The sequence below is a fragment of the Pseudorca crassidens genome, chromosome 13 (genome assembly GCF_039906515.1).
Source record: "Pseudorca crassidens isolate mPseCra1 chromosome 13, mPseCra1.hap1, whole genome shotgun sequence".
Taxonomy (NCBI): domain Eukaryota; kingdom Metazoa; phylum Chordata; class Mammalia; order Artiodactyla; family Delphinidae; genus Pseudorca; species Pseudorca crassidens.
The window spans coordinates 19,306,226-19,322,274 of NC_090308.1; the positions used below are offsets into that span (position 1 = coordinate 19,306,226).

The following is a 16,049-nucleotide window of genomic DNA, read 5'->3' on the forward strand; positions in this document are numbered from 1 at the left end:
TCAGTTTTTCTGTTGCTTGTAGTCAGATGAAGGACTCAGAGAAGCAAAATTCTTTATCAACGCTTTCTTATACACGTGTAGTTTATGGTTTTGGTAAATTTTAAGATAATCTACCTAATTGACACTTTTCTTTTTACAGCCTATATGTCTCATTAAAAAGGTTTTAATCTGGCTTATCAATTTCAGAAACAATTTAGTCTTTAAAACTGTTTGACCACTTTATTCAATTAGCTGTTCATTTCTAGTTTCTTTTCAGTAACTAGAGCAGTGCCTCTGTGATGTTTACATCAGCTGTATCTCTATACTATCAAAAAAATATTTTTGCCATGGAAGAAACCAAAGCATGAAGCAGAGATGGTTTTCACATCAGATCTAGATCAGCTCAAGGGAATGTCTCATTAAACCATTTAGTCCACATTCTAGAAAATCATAATTGAAGAGAGATTTCATGCCAAAGCATTTACTTACTATGAAACTACTAAAATGCCTGTCTGCTGGGTGAGCTGGGTTAGGATGGGGTTAAATGTAAAATAATCTTCAATGTTCTTCAGAGTTCCTGGGATGAATATGACTATTTTATGTTCTTTGCATCCAAATGTTGGACACTTGAGATATGGCTACTAGGGAAGGTATTGCCTTCTGCCTCAGCATTATTTGACTTAAAGTACACAAAGATAGGTGACATGAGAGCTTTTGTCGTGGGCTTCACAGTATGTCAAATGAAGTAGTGAAATTTGGTTAGAGGAATTTGCTTCATATAGTGAGTCTAATATTAATATAGATGCTTAATTTTTTTATTTTTATTTTTTTGCGGTACGTGGGCCTCTCACTGTTGTGGCCTCTCCCGTTGCGGAGCATAGGCTCCGGACGCGCAGGCTCAGCGGCCATGGCTCACGGGCCCAGCAGCTCCGCGGCATGTGGGATCTTCCCGGACTGGGGCTCAAACCCGCGTCCCCTGCATCGGCAGGCGGACTCTCAACCACTGCGCCACCAGGGAAGCCCTAGATGCTTTATTTTTATAGTGTGACTTGGATTTGTGTTCAGACAATGAAACACAATGAAATTTCTAGTCAATTCTGAGAGTGCTATGGAGAGAAAAATTGACCTGACAATTTAACAACAGAAGTCTAGACACTATTATAAAAATTATTTAAATGACAGTAGGAAAATCAACATTAAAAATTATTAGAGAAATCAAATAAAAATACATTAAACACATGAATAAACATCTCTGCATGTGACTATAGAAAGTAAACGCAGTATGTAGAAATATATCCAATTCTGCAGAGATGGAGCATTTTAATATTCCCATCTTGTTTAATCCCTTGAGTCATGGCATTATTAGCTACCAAAAGATTTGATCACTTCAGATCAGGTGGTCAGATCTTTTGGCTTCTCTCTAGATTATCATCACATTGAATGAATTATTAATAATTCAGTCTTGATGCTTTGAGTAAGCCTGTTAAGAACAATCTAAGTTTCAGATTTTCTCTAAAAATTATATAAAAAGGAGAGCTCTGTTATTGTATTTAATTTTAAATGGAAGCATAATTACCTGGTCATGACATTTTGGGGATGTTTTTAAAGAGAATCTTCAATCTCTGAGATGCTTCCCATTTTAAGATGTGTGTATCCTCATGAATCACTAATTAATGTAAATTGTCTGCAATAAAAAAAGTTGGACTTCCTAAATAATGGTTAGAAAAGTGGTAATTCTCTTGTTTGCTTTTCCAAGTCATGAAATCCAGTTGTTTTACAGTGCTTGCTTTAGAATTTGGTAAGTGATATGAACTCCCTATGAGTCCATATTATGTTGTCACTTTACCCACTGAAGTAAACATTTGTTCTTGTTATCTGTTTTCTTCTTCGAATCATACTCATTCATACATTGTTGTGCTCTTTGTTATGTATCTAAAGCATACTCCGTTGTCATCACAGTTTGAGACCCATCCCCTTTATCACAAAACTTTTCTCAGTAGATGTAGCTCATACTGATACTCTATTTTAGTCTTCTATATCCATGTACACACCGCAAATCTATCATAGTTTCCTAGTGAGCCAATTACTCCTTAAAATAAATCTCAACATAGCATTCCAGTCATCATACACTGAAAAATGTCATTGGAGATGCAGCTTATTTGCAGTCCTTGAACAGTCTGCTCATGTATCAGTGTCCTGAGTAGTTTCAAAATTATTTTCACCATTTAGTTTAGTTTTGTTTCATTCACTAATTGCTTTGTGTAACCTTTGTCTAATCAACAATAGTCAATTCATTGTGACAATCATGTTTTAAATTTCATTTGTCTACCTCAGTTTACCACAGGACTGGATATACAACAAGCTCTCAATAATACTTGGATATTAACCGGATTAAATTCTAGAATATTTCACATATATGAGTGCATTAGTCTGTTCAGACTGCTATAACAAAATACCATAGACTGGGTGCCTTAAATTACAGAAATTAATTTTCTCACAGTTCTGAAAGTTAGAAGTTCCAGGTCAGGGGGCCAGCAGATTTGGTTTCCGGTGAGGACTCTTTTCCTGGCTTGCAGATGGCTGCCTTCTCACTGTGTCCTTTCCTCTTTGCCTGCATGGAGAGAAAGATCTCTGGTTTCTCTTCCCCTTCTTATAAGGACACCAGTCCTATTGGTTTAGGGTCCCACCCTTATGATCTCATTTAACTTGAATTCCCTCCCTAACAGCCCTATATCCAGCTACAGGCACATTGGGGATTAGGGCTTCAACACATAAATTTTGGGAGTACATAATTTAGTTCATAACAATGAGATATTAAATTATTAGTAAATCTTTAAGAAAAGAACTATTGAATTTTGCTTTTCCCATAACCATTTTAAAATTATATTTCTTCAACCTAGCTTGATCTAAGCCTCCACTTCACCTATATCTTCTTATAATCATGGAAATTTTCCCTTCTAATGTTTTCTGCTCTGTATGGTTTGGCAGGTGTTAAGTTTTTTTTTTTAATTCTTAGCTGGAACTGATCAAGCCTCTTTGGGGAGTTTTACCTAAAAGATCCCCTCTGGAGACTTGGTAGAGAGTGAACCCAAGGCTAAGCTTTATTAATCACTCCTGCTGTTCCTGTTTTCCGCACACCTCAAGCTCACCTTTGAGAGAACCAACACATCACACCTGCCTACTAAACAACCATCTCAAGGACTTTTGTCGTCTCATAGCATTTGAAGAATATGTGAATCGTTTTAAGTCTGATTATTAATGAGAGCAAGTGAGGCCAGACCTATTATGTACAAAGCTTGGAGACCCCTGACTTGTGGTTCTATCAAGTAATTGTCTAAATTTTGACTGAAAGGGTTAGACAGTGTACAGATTTACAGAAAGGATGATGCTTATGTATCACATTTCAACTTACTATTCGCCATAAAAATAATGATCACCAATAATAATCAGTTTTTTACCTTGAAAGACAGTCACACACACATATACATATTTGCATGCATGCACGCACACACACACGCGCGCACGCGCGCGCACACACACACACACACACACGTACCCTGAGTCAGATGTTTGATTCGTTACCGTAATCATCCTGTCACATTTGATGTTTTCCTTTCTGGTCCTCCAAACTCTAGCCTCCTTAACAATAATATTTTCTTATCTATTGTAGAAAAACCTTATTATCTCTAAATCTAGTTCCTATTTTCATCATTGCTAAGTGTCTTTGTAGTCATTATAATTATTTTAAACCAAAACTCTTGGAGCTCTTTCCTGAATTTGTTGGATTGTTTTGTATTGGATTTTTCCTAGGAGTTATTTTAGCTTTAACTCTTGGCATGGCACTCGACTATATACACCTCCTATTATTTTAATGCAATATTATTATATAGAAACTGGACTTTTGTCTACATACCTACCTGAATTAGTATAGAATTTTTTTCATACCCGCAGGTAGTCATTGATTTCCTAATTTTCATTAGCCAAATTTCATTTTTTTACCATTAGCGTGAAGTGTTGTCTACTTAACTCTTTGCATTTAAGGGTTTTGCGTTCCTATAATCAAATGAGATAAAAATCTTGTAAATCAAAATATTCTTCCTAAATCTTGTATTATTTATTATTTTCTTATTAGCTTTCCTTGTTTTCGTTCTTAAAATTTTATTTATTTATTTATTTTTTTGCGGTACACAGGCCTCTCACTGTTGTGGCCTCTCCCGTTGTGGAGCACAGGCTCCGGAAGCGCAGGCTCAGTGGCCATGGCTCACGGGCCCAGCCGCTCTGCAGCATGTAGGATCTTCCTGGACCGGGGCACGAATCTGTGTCCCCTGCATCGGCAGGTGGACTCTCAACCACTGCGCCACCAGGGAAGCCCCTTAAAATTTTGTTGTGTGTGTACAGATTCTGAAAGCTTGTAAAGACTGTATAATTACATGTTAGATTTTAACTGTGGTCTTCCTCCTTATGACATCTATATATCTAAATATCTATACATCTATATATCTATGTATATCTATCTAAGTCCCTGTTCCTATAGATTGGGGAGGATGGAACCCTCTCTAGGATGCCTGTGTAGGAGGGAAGGTTTAAATCCTCCTGTAAGGATTTACATTTGCTTTCCTGCTTCTGCTCTGCTTAGCAGATAAAGCTTCTTGTTGCCCTGTTATACATCATCGACACAGGCAAGAAATTGAGTTTTTAAATAAATTTTCATTAATGGACTATCCTCTCTGTCTCTCCACGCAAGAAATTTGTGTGTGAATGCAGTAGGTTGAATTGAAGGTTGGGTGGGAGGAGTAGAGAGGAATATTACAGAAAGGCAAAAACAATTTTAAATTAAGTATTAAAATGCTTGCCTTTACCTGCTCTCTGGTGGTCTCATGACCAATGTGTTTGATTACTCACTTTATGTAGTTTGCCAGCTGCATCTTGCCTTCTCTCTTCTCTTTCTCCATCTCACCTTTCCTTCTCCTTCTCAATCTTCACACCATTTTTCCCCATCTTCTCCTTTGTTGATCGCACCTGTGTCCTCTATTCTATCATGCAGTTTACCTGTCTCCCATTGCTACTCCCAAACTCAGCTATTTTCTACCGTTGCATACTGCAATTTACCAAAGTGCTCAAGCGGAACAGGATCCACTCTCTTAAAGAGGCAGTTGGTTGAACAAAAAGATTTTTTGCATTTTAGTTTGTTTTGCTTTTGCCGTTGGAACAGAAAATCAAAATACCAGAGTTGGTAATGATTATACCATATTTGTACAGCTTTATGCACCAATAGTTTCTGAAGTAGTAAGTAACAGATGGGGCATGAGAGAGATCTGATTTGGGTGAATTACTAGCTAAAATTAGAGATTAATGTGTTAGGTTCAAAATTGATGTTCATGTGCTGGAAATAAAAACTGCAAGGTAATTAAACTCCAAAGAGGATAGATTCAAATAAAATAATATATGCAAAATAATTAGAATTTTAATTTTAAGTAGACTACACTATCCAATAGATTTTCCTTGTCCAATATAATTTCAAGCCTTCTGAGTTTATAAAAAAAGTCATTTTTAACTTGAACTTTCAAACTTATAGAACTATTTAAAATAATGTGTTAGTTCAGATTTTTAAATTTTCTCTGTCTTTAATTGGAGTGGCAGAAAGCAGACCTCTTACTCCTTCACATTTATTTGCTTTATTTTAACTTACCTAACTTGCTTCAGTGAACAAATAATACTATGGCCAAATCTGCTCTAAGGAAATAGGTGTTTATTGTTAATTAAACCAACCGTTTTCTACTTTTCTGCCAATAACACATGTTAGTTTATCCTGCCTTAGTGAGTTGTTTGTATGTTTATTTATTTTAAATTAATACTAATGAATGACTGGCAATGGGCGGCTCCAATGGAACAGATAATTCACCTCCTACAGGCTCCCTCCCCACCCGCATCCCCCCTCCAAAGAAGCCACAAAGTTACTCCTTTAACCTTGTTAAAACACAGCCAACTGACTCCTTTATGAGGTAGAAGAGACCTGGAAAAGTCAACTGAACTTCTAGGCGTAAATGATTACTGTGGTAGTAAACAATGTGTTATACATTGTACTCTTAGGCCAGTCCTATGGAAAAGAAAGTGAGTTGGAAACTTAAAAATTCTCCAGTCTATTTGGAAAAAACAGACAAACCAAGATTTATTTATTTTTTAATTAAACTTTTTATTTTGAAGTAATTGTATATTCACATGCAATTGTAAGAAATAATACAGAAAGATCCTGTGTATCTTTTACCAGTTCCCTCAATGGTAACATTTTCATCACCACAGGGATCTCCCATGTTCCTGTTTTCTAGCCTCACCTACTTTCTTCCTTCCCCAACCTCTAACCCCGGGCAACCACTAAACTGTTCTCCATCTCTATAATTTTTTTTTTCAAGAATGTTATATAAATGGCATTATACAGTATGTGGAATTGGCATTTTTTTCACTCAGCATAAGTTTTTGGAGATTCACCTAGGTTATTGCATTATCAATAGGCCATTCCTTTTTTTGGCTAAATTATGGTATCCGATGTACCACAATTTGTTAAATCATTCAATCACTAAAGACATCTTAACACTTTTTCTGTGTTTTGTTTTGTAGATTCCACATTTAAGTGAGATCATACAGTACTTGTCTTTCTCTGTCTTATTTATTTCATTTAGCATAATGCCTTCAAGGTCCATCCATGTTGGACTGATACTTTTGGCACCATATAGTTTCCCTCCCCATCTCTGATTTTCTTTGCTCTGAGGTTCTACTTTACATGATAATAATATAACCATTTCTGCTTTCTTTTAATTAATGTTTGCATGGTACATTTTTTTCTATACTTTTACTTTCCACTTACCTGTATAATTTGAAGTGAGTTTCTTCTGGGCAGCAAATAGCTGCTTCACTAAAAATAATCTGTTCTGACAATCTCTGTATTTTAATGTGTATTTATTTAGACAGTTTACATTTAACGACATTATTGGTATGTTAGGACTTAAGTTTGCTATTTTATTTTTTGTTTCTGAGGTTTTTTCTCTCTCTCTCTGTTTCCTTTCTCTGCCTTCTTATGGCAATATGGTTCATACTTAAACATTTTTTAGAATTCCGTTTTGATTTACCTACATTGTACAAACATAACTTGTCATAGTTAACTGGTTTCATCATTTTGACAGTTTAAATGAATTGGAGGAATCTTATTTCCCTCTTTATTTCTTTGCCCTTCTCCATATAACTGCCTTAAATATTTCCGCTACATCCATGTAGGGCCACATCAGAGAGCATTGTAGTTTTTATTAGAAACTCACGAGGAGAAAGAAAGTCTATTGTATTTACCCATATTTTCTTACCGTGTTCTTCTTTCCTGATGTTCAACAATTTCCTTTCTGTTTATAGAGATCTTCTGTTTAGCCATTTTTTTTGAGAAGCCTACTGACATTAGAATGGTTGTTTTCCTAAATTGTTATTTTTCTCTGGCTACTTTCAAGATTTTTCTTTGCATTTAGTTTTCAGAAATTTAATTATGATGTGTTGTGGCATGGATTTCTTTTTGTTTACCCTGTTTGGAGTTTGTGCAGCTTCCTGAACCTGTAGATTTATGCTTATTGGCAAATTTGGAAAGTTTTGAGACATTATTTTTCTCAAATATTTTTCCACCATACCCTCTTTCTCATCTCTTTTTAGGACTCCAATTACTGGAATGTTACATCTTTTGTTATAGTCTCATAGGTCCCTAAGTCTCTGTTCTTTTTTTTTTTAAATCTGTTTTCTCTCTGTTGCTTAGATTGGGTAATTTCTGTTGTTCTATCTTGCAGCTTGCTAATTCTTTCCTTTGTCCCCTCCATTCTGCTCTCCCCTGAAGTTATTATTTCAATTGTTAATACTGATATTTTTCAGTTCTAAAATTCCATTTAGTTCTTATTTCCATCTTCTATTTCTTTGCTGAGACTTTGTGATTTTTCATTTGTTTCAAATGTGTTCAGTGGATTGTTGAAGCTTAAAATCTTTGTCAGATAGTTCTAACATCTCTGTCATCTTGATGTTAGCATCTTTTGAGCTTTTCTTTTTTCATTCAGTTTGAGATCATTGTGATTCTTGATATAATGAGTGACTTTGTATTGAAACCTCGACATTCTGAATATTATATAATGAGACTGTACATCTTATCAAACCCCTTTTGGTTTAACTGGGTTCCTCTGATGCTGCTCCAGCAGGAGCGTGGGGGTACCACCTCATTACCCAGGTTCCTCACCCAATCTGCATTGAGAACTGGAGGGATTGGACTCCTTATTACTACTGAATGGGTTGGGAGTTCCTGCTCTCCCCTACACCTGCACTGATACCTCCCTGGCTGAGAGAGATAGATGTGTCTTGTTACTTCTCCTAAAACATGTATGTGTAAAAATGAATAATTCAGAAAACTAATTCTAGGAATGAAGAATTCTTAGGAAGTCAATGTTACATACATACTTTTGCTTGAACAGTGTAATTTATGTATATTTGAGCTCCTTGATAATTAAATTTATTTAAGTTACAACATTTAAATTGTTGTAAGCCTCTTATACTGAACAGTAGGAGCCATAGATATTATTCTTTTATTACTAAAAAGTAATAACTTCGCTTTGTAGCAAATCCAATGGATTCAAAATAGTTGAAAGTAGTCCTTCCATCCCAATTACATTCTTCAGATGTAACTACTGTTAACAATCAGACATGCATCCATCAAGTTTTTAGTCTATGTTTACAGTTTCAATCATGCTCCCCCACCTCATTTACTCACTTCTAGTTTTCCTCTCCAGCTTCTCTTTCTGTGCCTCCTTTGTAAGCTCATCCCTCTGTCCAGCTTTTAAATGTTGAGATGCTTTTAAACTTGGTTCTAGAAGGCTTTTCTTCTCAATCAATATTGTTTTTCGGGGCTTCCCTGGTAGCGGAGAGGTTAAGAATCCGCCTGCCAATGCAGGGGACACGAGTTTAAGCCCTGGTCCGGGAAGATCCCACATGACACGGAGCAACTAAGCCCGAGCACCACAACTACTGAGCCTGCACTGTAGAGCCCGTGAGCCAAAACTACTGAAGCCCGCACACCTAGAGCCCGTGATCCGTAACAAGAGAAGCCACCTCAGTGAGAAGCCCATGCACCGCAACGAAGAGTAGTCCTTGCTTGCCGCAACTAGAGAAAAGCCCTTGCGCAGCAATGAAGACCCAACACAGCCAAAAATAAATGAATAAATAAAAATTAAAAATAAAAGAATGTATAAAGTGTTGTTTTTCTTTGTGACTCACCTATATCCTTGTTTCAATTGCCATCTATACTTAGATGACTCATAAACTTATTTTTCTAGTTTAGATGTCTGGTCTGAGTGTCAAATCAATAACTCTAACTCTCTACTTGACATCTCCTTTTGTATCTAAATAGCACTTCAAGCCCCAAATGCCAAAACCAGATTGATGATCTTTCCTTGCAACTCTTCCAGATTTCACATCTCAGTGACTGGTACCACTATATATTGAGTTGTATTTGCCAGAAGCCTAGGAGTCATTATTGGTTCCCTTTTTTCTTCACCTCCCATATCAAATTAATCACCAAGTCCTGTGGCTTTTCCCTGCTGAATCTTCCCACTCCTTTCCATTTCTACATCCAAGCTTTTACCATCTCTTTCCTGGGTTAATGCAGTATTTTCCTAAATGAACTTTCTATTTCTAATCTCATTGTGCTTGAATTAATATTTTACTCTATAACCAGAGAGATATTTTCAAAATAAAAATGTGGTCATGTCACCTGTCTGCTTAAAATATTTTAATGTTTCATTGCTTTTATGGGAAATACCTAAATCTTTAATATGACTTAGTATAATGCCTGTCATATAGTGAACATTCAATAAATATTTGTGGAAAAATGTATAGATGAACTTACGTAGTTTACAGTATTGCTATTAAAATAGTATTGCCACACACACGTATGCATCTATGTATCTTTCTTTAATCTTATATTTCTGTTGGATATACTTCTAGAACTGAAATTGCTAGTATAGTTTTTCATCTATTAAATATCAAGGTTAATAGGGCAGTTACAAGGTGTAGAGCCTTGTAGCCATCAAGAGAAAAAGAGGAGTCTGAGCTGGGAAGATCAGTGATGATGTACTAAAGGAGCCATCCTGTACCTTCTATCTGATGGAGGGGAGTTACATTCTAAAGAAATGCCCAATGACTTAAGGATTTTTTAAAAGAGATTTTATGCCAAATAACCTTAGGTAAAATGTTTTGTAAGATAGAGCAAGGAACGAATGAGTCGAATTTTCATATTCATAATAAATGTGACTTTTCCCATTTTATTTTGCTTACATGTTTTTCTTATAAATGACAATATATGGAAATTAGGTAATTTAAGGAAAAGAATTATTTGAAATGGGGTGGTCACATAAGGGCTAATAAAACTAATGTACAAATTACAATTTTCATAGAAATAAAAGGTCTGTCTGCTAGTGTAGTTGATACTGGGGAGAATTGTGATATCGGCGAGTAGTGTTTTCAGAGACATGTTCTTCTGTCTCTGCCTCTTTTGCTCCACTCACTGGAAAGAGGATGTGTGTCTTGGTGCTTGTGAAGTAGGCGGAAAACAGCATGAAGGTGTCAGGTGCCTGAAAGTTGGGGTCTAGGGGTATCAGTTTACTGATAGCTCTGCACTTATTAGTTCTGTGACCCTGGACAAGCTAGTTAATCTCTGTGATACTTAGTTTTCCCATTTGAAGATAATACTAACCACTGATTTACATGCAAACTGGATTGGATGTGATATTTGTTTTATTATTTATTAATGTTTTTTAAAATTGATTGCTTAAGCTGATACTGAAACACTTTATTACTGATTTTAGTCATAAATTTGCATACCAGGAAGATAAAAGTATGCAGCGCAGGGACATTAATGGCTTTAAAAACCCTTTTCAGCAGCTTATCAGGCTACAAAATGACTCACAACAGGCTCTTAAGGCACTGAAAGGTCCCAAGAAATTCTGAGTTGATATGCTTTTGGAAATATTCATGTATTCAAAGGGAGCATAGGACTCTGTGAAATTCACAAGTAACTCTACAAATTGTTACTGTGTTCCCTATTACTCTAGTATATTTTTGTTTATACTGAAATCTGTAGATTATGCAGCTTTGTATTTATTTTCATCTTACTATTAATTTTGCATCAGCAACTCTGTGGCTGTTTAAGCAAAACATTGATGTAATTGCTTTGTTTGTCATTTCTTCTTGTTCTAGGCAATGGGCCTCACCACGACCGTTGCTGTATTTATAATGAAAACAACTTGGTGGATGGTGTTTACTGTCTCCCAATAGGACACTGGATTGAGGCCACTGGGCACACCAATGAGATGAAGCACACAACAGACTTCTATTTTAATATTGCAGGCCACCAAGCCATGCATTATTCAAGGTAAAAATAGTGCAATGTTTATAAGCATAGAAGTAGGACAAGGGTAGCATTAGGACAATGGAAGTATTCACTGTGTGTAAAACTGCAGTATCTCCCTTTGGAGGGTTATATAGGCCTGCAGTGCTTTGAGGAGGTAAATTACAGTGAATTACTGTGTGAGATTTTCTGGTTCTAGATGTGAAGGATCCTTTTTATAGAATTCTTTTATTAAGTATACACCCTGGCATCAACATATTTTGACCAGACAGTACTTTACCAATCTTTGTACTTACATAGTGGATTAAAAATAAAAACCAGACTAAAATATCATAAATCAGCATTTGTATCTTTTATGCTACAGACCAGCTGTGAAACAGAAATTGCTGTCTCTTTATAAAATATTATCCAAATAAACATATGTGAAAATGTAGACATAAAACTAGATAGGATGTGATCATCTGCTCTATTACTGGGAGGGCTAAAAAGTGCCTTCGGTTTTTTAAGTAAAAATAAAAGAAACATTTTTCATTTTCACCAAGAACTTTATTGAACAACGTATTCACCCTTTTGTTCCACTACCTTCTGCCATTTTTCAGGCAACTTCATAATTCCATCTTCCCAAAACTTTTTATCTTTTTGAGCAAAGAACTGTTCCAGGTGCCTTTTACAGTCTTCCAGAGAATTGAAATTTTTTCCATTAAGAGAATTTTGTAAAGACCTAAATAATGGAAATCCAAAGGTGCAATGTCTGGTGAATACAGGGGATGAGTCAGAACTTCCCAGCCAAGCTGTAACAGTTTTTGCCTGGTCATCAAAGAAACACGCGGTCTTGCATTATCCTGATGGAAGATTACGCATTTTCTGTTGACTAATTCTGGACACTTTTCGTCAAGTGCCGCTTTCAGTTGGTCTAATTGGGAGCAGTACTTGTTGGAATTAATCGTTTGGTTTTCTGGAAGGAGCTCATAATAGAGGACTCCCTTCCAATCCCACCATATATACAACATCAGCTACTTTGGATGAAGACCGGCCTTTAGTGTAGTTGGTGGTGGTTCATTTCGCTTGCCCCACAATCTCTTCCATTCCACATTCTTGTACAGTATCCACTTTTCATTGCCCGTCACAATTTGTTTTAAAACGGAATGTTTTCATTATATTTCAGTACAGAATTGCATGAGGAAATATGGTCAAGAAGGTATTTTTGCTTAACTTTAATATGTGGAACCCAAACATCAAAGCGATTCCCATAACCAAGCTGGTGCAAATGATTTTCAATGCTTGATTTGGGTATTTTGAGTATGTTGGCTATCTGCCGCGTGGTATAGCGTTGATTGTTCTCAATTATTGTTTCAATTTGATCGCTATCAACTTCAGCTGGTCTACCCGACCGTGGAACATTGTCCAGTGAGAAATCTCCAGCACGAAACTTCGCAAACCACTTTTGACACATTCAGTCAGTCACAGCACTTTCTCCATACACTGCACAAATCTTTTTGTGCATTTCAGTTGCGTTTTTCCCTTTCTTGAAATAATAAAGCATAATATGCTGCAAATATTGCTTTTTTCTTCCATCTTCAATATTAAAATGGCTACACAAAAATTCACCAATTTTGATGTCTTTTTTAAAAATCCATGCTAATATGACAGCTGTTACGTAGAATCTAACAAAATTGTTTCGAATGAAGTTAAAGACAACTAAGCACTACTAGGGCCATCTTACGGAAAAAAACGAAGGAACCTTTTGACCCACCCAGTATTTATTAATAGATTTATTTTTATTTGTCTATTTAATTATTATACCAACAATATGTGCCAAAATACAAGTTCAAACACCAAAGAGGATGCTAAATGAAAAGTAAGGTTCAATATACTTTCCTTCATTCCCACTCACCAGAAGTGATTATTTTTAACCATTTTATGGTTAGTTTTTCTGGAGCTTAAATCCAAGTCTTAAATAATGTGCATATACTTTATTTGTTAATATGTCAATTTAAAAATAGCTTTTGATTCCCCTCTATGACATGAGAGAAATTTAGCTCACTTATCTTCTCTCCCCACTTCCAATCCCTACCAAGCTCATGAAAAAAATTCTTTTGTTATTTAGCTTCATAAAAATTCTATTTCTTGACTCTATTTCTTGTACGTTTTTGACAGTGCCCCTTGATTTCCTACTGTGTAAGATAAGAGATTTACTGCCCCTATATCTTCCTCCACATCTACTTCCACCCATTAACTCCTGTTTTTCATTACTTTTACATTTCCAAGGGTTATAGAACTTAGATTTAATTTAGCAAATATAAATGAGTCTTTCATACTCAAGGTGTACGTGTGCATGTTTGATGAATCTAGTAGATCTACAAGCTTTATTAGGAAGAGAAGTCTGCCACTCGCCCTGCCTCCGCACCTCCTCTCATTTGGTCTGTCCACAGGCAACCGCTTTCACATCTTTAAGCTGATTATTTGCTAATTACTTTCAGTTAAATGATAAATAATATGATTATATTACTGCTTCTTGATTTTAGTTTTTGGTATTATTTATTGATTTCACACCTGAAAAATGAAAATGTAGCTCTTTTTTCTTCCCCTTCCCCCACAAACTTCAGTGACATCCTTCTGTTGTTCAATCCTCCCAACATAGTTATGCCATCATTCTGATGAGATTGGTATGCCCCATGTTTATTTGTATGCCTGTGTAAATTCCGTTTAACACCCCCTAACTGTTCACACATGTCTAAGTCTTCTTTGAAGAATGTATAGCTTTCTGGTTTGCTGCTGAGTAGTTGAAGCCTTTATGGCTCCTAACCCTTTATGTTTGAGCTGAGTTTCCCTCCCCCCACTCTGGAGAAGCTGTCAGAATCTTCATTTTCAATATTATGAAATTTCATAATGGAATGTCTTGATGTGGTTACTTTTTTTGCATTTTGCTAACCTCTCAGTGAGTAGATTTTTTAATTCTGTAAATTCTGCAAATTCTGCAATTTCAAATGTTTAAAGGTAAATTACTCGAATTATTTCTTTGATGATTTATTTCCCTTTCTGGACCTCCTATTATTTAGATATTGGAAACTTGGTCTGAGTATTTTATATGTTGCATATCTTTGGGGTTTTTTTTTTCCTCTCCTTTCTAACAGATTTTCTCAACTTACTTAATCATCCATCACACTATTTAGTTTTTTTTCCCCCAATTAATTAATTTATTTATATTTGGCTGTGTTGGGTCTTCGTTGCTGTGCGAGGGCTTTCTCCAGTTGCGGTGAGCGGGGGCCACTCTTGATCGCGGTGCGCGGGCCTCTCACTGTCGTGGCCTCTTCCGTTGCGGAGCACAGGCTCCAGACGCGCAGGCTCAGTAGTTGTGGCACACGGGCTTAGTTGCTCCGCGGCATGTGGGATCTTCCCAGACCAGGGCACGAACCCGTGTCCCCTGCATTGGCAGGCAGATTCTTAACTACTGCACCACCAGGGAAGCCCTACTATTTAGTTTTTTATTGTTGCTATCATTTTTGTTTTCTGGGAACTCTTCATTTAATTATCTGAGTGTCTTCCAGTCCAGAGACTTGTTTAACCTTCCCCAGAGAATAAACCTCCAGTCTTTTGTCAGGACTGGGGAGGGAAAGTGTCCCAGCTGAGGAGAGTGGGAAGATGAATCTAAGGGTCTGGCTGCGTTCTAAACAGACTTGCCAGTTTTCCTTATTCTTTTCACCCACATCCAGAAGTACCTGGAAATCCCAGTTTCTGAGCCTGTTGGGGATTCTGTAGTGTAATTCCAGACAGTTCTCAGCTTTCTCCACTGTTGGCCTTAGGACTTAGTTTTTCTCAGTCTGCTAAATTTTTCAGTAATCAACCAATTGCTTTACAGTTTCCACAATTTTTTTTTGTTATCTTTGCTCCTGTTCTCTCTTTCTTGGGTTTTTATGTATTTAATTTTCTACAAAATCTCTTTATGCTTGTTTTAAAGGGATTTGGTGAAAGTTAGATGTGTGAAATCAAATTTTCTGCAATAAAATTAAAGTGAAATAAAGTATTAAAAGTGTCTAACATAAAACTTCGTAAAGCGTAGCTCAATAAATAGTAAATACATTCTTTATTTCTAACATTTAGTTTGTATTCTGTTACTCTGACCCAGATAAGATTCTACCATGTTAAAATGAGATTTTAAAAATCAACGTGTACTTCCATATTCAGCCTATACTTGGTATCAAACTACATCTTCCTCTTCAATCGATTTTTTTATGCAAAAGAATGAATGTTTGCATTAAAGACACAGATAACTAATTTAATTGGACTTTAGTGGAAAGGGACTGTATCTTCTGTATCTTGAAAAGGCTTATTGCCACTTAAACACATTTCAAGAGCCATAAATTAGACTTTATGAAAGGCACACTTATATTCTTATAAAAATATTACAGTTTAGAAAATGTATTATAAAAGCTCGTTTATTGTTTGCAGCCTCTTTGGCTTATAAAGAAAAGATATACAGTAATTTTCAAACCTCAAAATTATTTTATACACTGTAGGAAATACTTTCACACATTTTTGATACTGTTTTGTCTAGCACATTTTCCAAATGAATGGGATTAATTACTTTCGAGAAAGAGTGAGGAATTTGGTGCCAGCCCAGCTCTCTCATTTACTACAGGGCAACCTTGGGACA

At 36.0% G+C, this 16,049-nt stretch overlaps 1 protein-coding gene across 6 annotated transcripts in view; it reads left to right on the plus strand.

Annotated features, from left to right (window-relative positions):
- EPM2A (EPM2A glucan phosphatase, laforin) overlaps positions 1 to 16,049 on the plus strand; it is a 160,783-nt gene that overhangs the window by 101,020 nt on the left and 43,714 nt on the right. For all 6 annotated transcript variants that reach the window (XM_067701851.1, XM_067701854.1, XM_067701849.1 and 3 more), the window contains one exon: positions 11,245 to 11,419. In XM_067701851.1, the coding sequence (XP_067557952.1) occupies positions 11,358 to 11,419 (62 nt within the window). In that variant the 5' untranslated portion in view covers positions 11,245 to 11,357. The remainder of the gene's footprint in view (positions 1 to 11,244; positions 11,420 to 16,049) is intronic.